The sequence below is a fragment of the Muntiacus reevesi genome, chromosome 1 (genome assembly GCF_963930625.1).
Source record: "Muntiacus reevesi chromosome 1, mMunRee1.1, whole genome shotgun sequence".
NCBI classification, from domain to species: Eukaryota; Metazoa; Chordata; class Mammalia; order Artiodactyla; family Cervidae; genus Muntiacus; species Muntiacus reevesi.
Genome location: NC_089249.1, coordinates 257925033 through 257934071, shown reverse-complemented (window position 1 = coordinate 257934071; position 9039 = coordinate 257925033). Strand labels below are relative to the sequence as shown.

Here is a 9039-nt window from a genome sequence, read left to right as displayed (position 1 = left end):
CCAGTTTCTAATCACATTCTGAACCAGGAACCAGGGCATCTCCTTCCAACTAGTTATCTGGGGGTTGGATTCAGGGGCAATCACCCTTCTCTTCTGGATCAGGTCATCTGAAGTAGATTGCTAGACTTTGTATCCACACCAGCTTAATTTACTACCAGAAGGTCCCGCAGGCCATCACCCTGTTTAAAAATAGCCCTCCCTGGAACATCCACTGCAAACCGGAAAGGTTGACTGTAAATAGCGTTGACCCACCAGCACTTTGGAACACAGCCTGCATTTCAGAGGCAGCTGCCCAGGCGTCTGGTGATGGTCACGTACCCAGCTTCTATGTCCAGGTGCACATCACCAGCTGACTCCTTCCCCTTCCTCCTCAGGACCCCAGCCATGTGAGGAGGGGATGATGGAGCAGGTCTTGGAGCCCAGAAATAACCTCCCACCTAGAGAGGTTCTCTTTCAGAGCCTCCACCTCTTTCAAATAGGGTCAAAAGCAAAAGCAAATATTTTACCTTTGCATGGGGTACTGACTGGGAGAGTGCCTCAGAGGGCCCGCTGGGGCTGGAAGGGTTCTTGATTTAGGGGTGGTTGTGTGAGTGTACACACGTGTAAAAATTCTTCAAGCTGTACACTTAAGATTCAAGCACTTTACTGTGTATTGGTCTCAGTTAACATATATGCTATCATTATAACCTAGCGTGCAAGTGATACTTACCCTTTTTGCATGTGATATGTTATACTCAGATATTTTCTAGGTTCTCCTATGTTATCTCATTGAACAATTGCAGACTGGGACCCATCAAACTGATTGCATGATCCTGTAAAGAGTTAGAGCTCCCAGTTTTCACATTTTGTCCTAACAGACCATAGTCCCTCCTGCGCCCCCTGGCAGAACAGGCAGCAAGTTAGAGGTCTGTGGGGCTGACCAAACTGTTTCATGGCAGTTCAGGCACCAGGTGAAATAAATCCAGTGAGCCTGAAATACCCTAGATCCCAGATGCAGAGAATGGTGAGGCTTTTGAAAAGCATGGAGATATAGAATTTAAAAGATGGTGGTTACAATGAGAAACCGCTTCTTTTTTTTTTTTCCAATTCCTTACTAGTGGACATTTACCCTCCACCTGCCCACCCCATGGGTTTCCGAGATGGCTCAGCAGTACAGAAACCACCTGCAATACAGGAGACACAAGAGACGTGCGTTCAATCCCTATGTTGGGAAGATCCCCTGGAGGAGGGCGTGGCAACCCACTCCAGTATTCTTGCCTGGAGAATCCCATGGACAGAGGAGCCTGGTGGGCTGCAGTCCATGGGGTCACAAAGAGTTGGACACGACTGAAACAACTTAGCATGCACGCATGCACCCGCCCCATGCCTTACCTCAACTCCTCATCTGTTACAGTGTAATTTTATGTTAGTAAGGTCAGAAGAGAAGTTGGGCTATTTTTGAGAAAAATGTGTGGCACCCTTCTTTTGAGGGCCTAGTTATCCTCCCACTTATGATAAAGGTGGGGTGATGAAGTGGCCACCTCCATAGATGACTCAACAGAAATCCCAGATTTCTGAAAATTCTTCAAATTATGATCTCTGTCATAGGCCACATACTCCCGTCTCATCTTCGCCAATTACCTTCAAAGTTCAGGGCTAGTGGCCAGGTGTTCACATGGCTAGTTCATGTCATAGGGACGGGAACAGAAGTGAAGTGTGTAAGTGCCCTATTACTTGCTATAAAGGAAATCTCCTGTTGTGGGCTTATTCTCTGTTCTGTCCCTGAATCTGGCTAGAGCCTGAATGTATTAATAACAGGACCCAGACTTGACCAGCAGGCAAGGTCAACGCCATGAGGAATGGCCAAGTAACAAAATGAAAGGAACCTGGGTTTCCGAATCCCTACCAGGCCAATTGCTCATTTCAGAAGTGGAAAAGGGAGCCAATGAGACAGAAGGACCCACATTCTCCCTTTTCTCAGTTTTCTCTTGGACTCAACAGCTGCATCGTTTCCTTCAGCTCTAAACATTAGGGCAACTTCATCTACTGGACCAAAGTGAAGTATTTTCATATTTATTATTCCATGGAGCCACTGCAGTTATTCTAGGGGCAGATATGAGGCTTTCATTTTAGATGAGGAACACAGCCTCAGACCTCCATCTCTAACCTCAGTAGCTGTTCTCTGCACAGTCTGTTCATGAGCAGCCACTGGGTGAACAGAGCTGTTTGGAGAGTAATGAGTTCTGTGAGCCTGGAGGTATTCAATCCTGGGCTGGTGAAGGCCTGGGAGAGCTGTAAACCCTGGGAAGACAGTGGGGCTAGATGACCTTTCATGTCATCTTTGCGTGCATGCTCAGTTGTGTCCGACTCTTTGAGACCTCATGGACTTTGGCCCACTGTCCAAGCTTTAGCCCAAGCTCCTCTGTCCATGGAATTTTTCAAGCAAGAATCCTGGAGTCAGTTTCCATTTCCTCCTCTAGGGGATCTTCCCAATGCAGGGATCGAACCTGCGTCTCTTGAGTCTCCTGCATGGGCAGGTGAATTCTTCATTATTAGTGCCACTTAGGAAGCCAGAGATCCTTCAAATTCTCGATATTTTAGTACCTGAAACATGGCTTCTTCTAAACCTTTTCCTCCCTGAACTTTAGAAGTAAAAGAATATCTGAAGGAGCCCACAGAAGACAATATAGAAAAATGCTGAAACAATCAAATGAGGCGACTAAGGAGAGTTTGGAGAATTTGAGAAAGGCAAAGTTTAATTTGCATACAGGCATAACCCACACCTCACCTGGCAAGTGTTAGGCCACAGCACAAACCCCTCTGTCGGAGTCACAGATGTCAGCAGATTTGCAAAGTAACTGGACACAAACAATATAGTTCTCCAAGTAATACATGGGTTTGTCCATCACACACACAAATAACAAACAAATACACTTACATCCTCTGCAAAAGAGAGATGAGGATGGTAATCAAATTACCTCACATTTGGACAGCACTTTACAGTCGGATCCACTTTGTCCTCATGACAGTCCTGTGAGGTAGGCAGCACAGGAATCACTATTAACTCCATTTCACAGATGAGGAAACTGAGGATCAGAGAGGTTTCAGCACTGGCCTGAGGTTTCCCAGCTTTAGCTGGGTAGATCTGAACCTAGGGCTAGGATGCCTAGTCCAGTGCTCTTTCACAACTGCCTTTCCAGAGAAAAACTAATGGTGGTGGAATAAGACAGTGGTTCAACATCATTTAGTAGAACTATTCTTTTTCTTGAGCAAATGCAATCAAGTACAATCAGATCAACCCTAATGTTAGCATCATGTGGTATGGTAGCCAAGGTGAATAATTTTCTGATCTTTCATGTATTTATACCTACAACAAGATGGTTGTTTTCTACTTTAGTTCCTCCCTGCCTTAATTTTAAGTCACTAACAGATACCAAGAAATGACACTCTGATTAGATTTCATTGATTCAAGTCTTATTACCAGGGTTCACATAGTGGTGTCAGTAATCACGTCATTAGTTAAAGCTACAATCTGTTGTCTTTCTGAAGTGAAAATGAATCTTATTCACGTATTCCTTCTGACTGTGGGCATTAGCACAGCTCTATTGTTTAGCCATAAATATTATCTTTTACACCACTTCAATAGCAGTAAAAATAATAAACTTCACAGGCTGGTTTTTAAAAAAATCTTATGGTTTAAAATGAAGGGAAAGTTGTTTTTTTTTCCCCCCTTCAGGGAGAATAAAATCAACCTTTGAAAAGAAAAGCTAAATGAAATCCTTTATTTTAAAATAAAACTTAATTCTATTGGGAACAACCCCTCTACCACATTACTCTTTTTAGTTAAGAATTTGAAAACAGTCCAATCATCGCTGACCCAAGGTCCTGTCTGTTACAACACTGTGAGAAAAAAGAGGTCCATTATCACACACACTCCAAACTGGAACATCATGGATTTTTCTCTGCCAAGTCATTCAACATCTGTACTGAAATTTAATGAACAGTAATAGGGACTTGGTGTGAGAGTCAGTTGAAAATACTGCAACAGTAGGTTTGAATTTCCCTCTTTAAATTCCTTCAGAGAAACACTAAGGAAAATTGACAACATTCTACTTCATGCCTGAATCAGTCACATAATATACTGCCTTAAATAAGAGACTTGTCCCTGTAGCAAAACTGGATGTCTGAGTTAATCACCAAAGACATCCCCTAAAATCCCCAAGATAATTTCATTGACTGTACAAAATGTGAGTATTCATCTGAAAGCATGAAATTGGATTTTACTTCTGATTTTCTAGGTTAATTTTGCAAGAATACAAATGTTCCCTATTTGGCTGTTAGAAGCTGACCTCCCATCTACTCATAGAAATGGGTCTCATGTAATGGAATACAAGCAGACCCAGCCAGGAGCGCTCATTTCAACCGTCACACAAAGCTTTGCAAGGCAGAAGAGAATGGGTGCTTTAAACAATCAAAAGGAAACCACAAATTGCTCTTGGGGCTTTTAAATGTGACCAAATTGAGCTTTTTAAAAATGCGCTTTCCTCTCCCAGCTGGCCCAGAAATGGTGCAGGTCATCAAAAGCAACTCCCTTGGAGGTGGAGTTCTCTCTTGTATCTCCCTCAAGGCTTCAGACTCTAGGAAGCAGGAGGGGTGTGTAACTCGCAAAAAAAAAGTACTTAAAGGGTCAGCAGAGACGACGGACAGTGCCCATAGTTGACCGCTAGGGGGCGCTCTTCCAACATTCTGCAGGAAATAGACCTGCCGGCTTTGTCACTAGCTGAGGAAAACCTGTATGCCAAAAGGGAAGGAGCATTTGGAAATTCCTCTAGTTCCTATTTTTCTCTAATAAGAATGGCTGCAGTGCCTTTGGAACCACTGGGTCATTGAATTAAGGGTCCAAACTTCCAGGGACAGTGCCCACAGAACCACACCCTCCCTTCTGGAAGACTCTGGAGAGTCCAAGGTCAGAGTCTGATACAACATTTCCAGGTGTTGTTCTGCCTGAAACTGCTGTGTGTGGTCTTTTCACTGATCTGTCCTGGTTTTTGTTCACGTTCAAAACTGTGTCTTTGCACCAAGAAAGTTAACCTTTACTTTCTTATTCTTTTGCAAGACTTTGAGGTGTTTGGTGTAACTAATATATATTAGTTCAAACTTTGTTTCTGAACACTGAGAAAAAAAATGATAAGTTATTCATTGTTAGGATCCAAAGAACTCATGCTTCTTATCATGCATCAAGATGCATCAACTTTTTATTTGAAACTAAAGAGAAAAAACAAGCAACTTAAAAAAAAAAAAAAAAGAAAGAAAAATTAAGCATCCATAAGTCACCCTCCTTGAGTTTAGAGCTATCCTGTTAGCTAATATGAGCTACTGAAAATATTTTTGGAATGGTCTTCAAATATTATAAATATATTTTTTTTACTTACTTGATATTTCACTATATAGTTATGTACAGAGATGGCCATGCAGGAAAAATGTACATTCTCCACCTCTGTGGGATATTATCAATTCCACTGGGTCTTATAAGCCAGCAAGTTGAATTTATTAGTCAGCTGTCAGCTCTGACAACATAATTAAAGTGCAAAGAGAGAAAGCAGCCAAACAGATCAATTTTTTTCAATGTCAGCATTGATATGCTTCATGCCTCTAAGAAATAATGCCAGATGCAATAGGCTCAGGTAACAATATCTTTTCTCTTCTTTGAAAGCAGAGGTCTCCCTGAGAAGAGAAGAGGGAGGTAAACATGAGATAGCCCTATTTCTTCAACAACCAACAATCCTGGGGAAATCACAGTCACTTTCCCAGCCTAGGGTAGGAGGACGAACCCCTGCATTTGGTTTTCTGACACAGAGCTCATGAGTGGTTGGGCCCATTTCTCATATACTTACAAAATTTTCATTCAGAAATGTCTCAAAATTTAAAAACAAAGATGACTGGAAAAGAACTGTCTACTAGTAGCACATGGAAGGGTGGATTTAAAAAAAAAAATCCCACTAAATCAGGGGTCCCCAGCCTCCAGGGTCTAATGCCTGATGATCTTTGGTGGGGCTGATGTAATAACAATGGAAATAAAGTGCACAATAAATGTAATGCACGTAATCACTCTGAAACCAACTGCCCTCCCCCCGCCCCAGTCTGTGGAAAAATGGTCTTCCATGAAACCAGGCCCTGATGCCAAAAAGGTTGGGGGCCGCTGCACTAGACAACTTTAAAAAAAGACAAGTAATGTTCATAGTGAGTCTAAGCATGGTTTGTGTAAATCAGAACAGATTCCCACATAACCAAGGGGCTGGGGGGAATGAACACAAGTTCAGAAAGGTGCAGAGATGATTTTTAAGTGTATCTTTTCACTTAGCATTGAGACCCACTCTTCCCCTCGGTGGCCTTCTGTTGTATTCCACAGTTTTGTTCGTGAGGCGCCTGGGCATCTTTTCGCAAAGGCTGCACCCGCCTCTCCAATGGCATCGACTTCCTGAACTGCACAGCCTCAGGAAGAAGTCCCCCACGTGGCTGGACTCTTTGGGGGCACAGCTATTGAGTTCTAAGTTATGGAAATGTTGCATACAAATCCATTTGACTTTCAACATGTCTTTCCTGTCCTGTTGCCTAAAGACTGAAAGGGCAGTTTCAGAACATGCCATTCCTCCAGTATAAATATTTATGATGCACTGAGAACCATGCACATGCTGAGGACTGAAATTGCTCATGTGTCGGCCCGCCCCCCCAGAGACAGCCTCGGCGCTTCTGGAAGCCTGGAACAAAGGAAATGTAAGAGAAGCAGTTAAATCCTAGGAGAAAACCGGGAGGTGCCCCAGGCCAGTGAAGTGCCAGTGAAACATCACAAGCCTTTTCCATGGACCTTTATCCCTGAGTTCTTAACAGAAGACGGGGCACAATTTGAATTCCCCTTCTTACCTGCTGCATTAAAATGGCCAGGAGCACCTCCCAGCTTATACTCCCCCATGCAGACACGCCCTCAGCTTTACCCAACACCACTCTCTTCAGCTTCCCACCCAAGTCTGAAGCATCTGTCCTTGATCCAGCCAGCGGGGCTTCCCTGGCTGGAGACAGAATTCCGGTTTGGCTCCGTCATCTTTGGGGCACAAAGGAGACTGGCTTTGTCTCCAAGCCCCTGTCCTCTCAGCACTGCGGGAGGCGTGGCATGCACAGTTCTGTCCGCTCTGCTTTCCATGAAAATTCCACGGACGCGGGGCAAGGTCGGATCGTCAAGCAGGGAGCCGAGGTTCAATTTTTAGTGACAGCTCATACAGCGTATCTTCATCTATGATGAGGGCTTTGTCAAGCAAGTACTGAGTGACCTGGAGAAGAAAGGGATATCCCCGCTTTGAGCACCTTCACAGCGCCAGAGGTACATTTTCTGAATGGAGCCTGACACAATTCAACATTTTCTCCCAAGCACCGAAATACTTCATGTAACTAAAAGACATTAGGAATATATTCTGACTGTATTAAAAAAAAATCTCTGGCCCCCTCTTAACTCCCTACCCTAGGCACTGCCCTCAAGAAGCATCACTGTTAACAGTTGACTTATATTCTCCCGGATATTTTTCAGTATCTTTCCAGACATCACCAGGTACTTACAGAAATCATTTTTCCTCTAATACATGGTATCACAAGGGTACATTTTATTCCGCTTTCATCAGACTAGAAGGTGTGGGGTGCTCCTCCCATCACACAAAGAGCTCTCACTGCTCTGCTGTATCACGGGTGTGACATATCAGAGTTTATTTAATGGTCTCATATTGATGGGTTGCCATCAATGTTTCACTATGACACAGAGTTACAGTGAAGTCCTTGTTAGCATACTCCCTAGTGCTCACGTGTGAATGGTTCCACACCAGAAATGAAATGAAAGGACATGGAAATGAACATGTTAGAACAGGTTCTAAACAGAAAAAAAATATCTCTTTATTTTTACTGAGATACAGCAGACATAAGTAAAATTAATACTTTGATTAGTTTTGACAAAAGTAAATACCCATGTAACTTATATATCTGGAGGAGGAAATAGCAACCCACTCCAGTATTTTTCCTTGGGAAATCCCATGGATAGAGGAGCCTGGAGGGCTACAGTTCACGGGGTTGCAAAGAGTTGGACACGACTTAGCGACTAAACAAGAAGCAGGCTACATATATAGCATGCTAGAGAATAATTTCATCACCCCAGCAAGTTCCCTCATGCAGCTTCCCAGTCAACCTACTGCCAGAAGCAATCGCTGCTCTGATTTCTATCGCCCGTGTTAGTTCTGCCTGCTCTAGAACTTCACGCGAGTGGAACCACACAGCATGTACTCTTCTGGGTCTGCTTTCTTTTACTCTGCATGGTGTGCTGAGATTCATCTCTGTTCTGGTGTGTTTCACCGGTTGTCGTCTTCGACTGCTGAGTAGTGGGTCCACTGTTTAGCTACACCACAATTTGTTTATCCATTCATCTATTTATGGACACCGGGGCTGTTTCCAATTTTTGGCTATTATTAAGAAATGCTATAAACATTTTATGTGAAACTTTTTGTGAGCATATTTTCACTTCCCCCTTGGATAAATACCTGGGTCATAAGGTATTTAAGTTAAACATGCATATTTAACATTTTCAGAAACCTCCAAAGGACACACTTTTCCAAAGAGGTTGTACCATGTTACTCTCACCAGCAATGCATGAGAATTCTGGTTACTTGGTGTATCAATTTTTAATTAAAAAAATAACAATAAAATAACCTCCAAAACTGTTGTGCCTATAGTACATGAGAGTATCTGTTATCCCATATCGTAACTAATGTTTGCTGTTAACAATATTTTAAAAATATGTCTATCTGATAAGCTGATAATGATGCTTCGTAATTTGTATTTTTCTTATTAAAGAAGTCGAGCATTCTCCAAATATGTATTGGACATTTTTGTTTATTCTTCTGTGAATCACCTGTTTATAGCTTTGTCAATATTGAGTTGTTTATGATTTTTCTTATAAATTTATATGAATACTTTAATTTATAGGAATAATTTTTTTCTATATCTTTTTTATGTTACAAACATTGT

The 9039-nt window shown here is 42.5% G+C and overlaps 1 protein-coding gene across 4 annotated transcripts in view; it reads right to left on the bottom strand.

The window, feature by feature from the left end:
• Nucleotides 1–2748: 2748 nt before the first annotated feature.
• RASGRF2 (Ras protein specific guanine nucleotide releasing factor 2) overlaps nucleotides 2749–9039 on the bottom strand; it is a 248364-nt gene continuing 242073 nt past the window's right edge. For all 4 annotated transcript variants that reach the window (XM_065919065.1, XM_065919066.1, XM_065919068.1 and 1 more), the window contains one exon: nucleotides 2749–7304. In XM_065919065.1, the coding sequence (XP_065775137.1) occupies nucleotides 7212–7304 (93 nt within the window). In that variant the 3' untranslated portion in view covers nucleotides 2749–7211. The remainder of the gene's footprint in view (nucleotides 7305–9039) is intronic.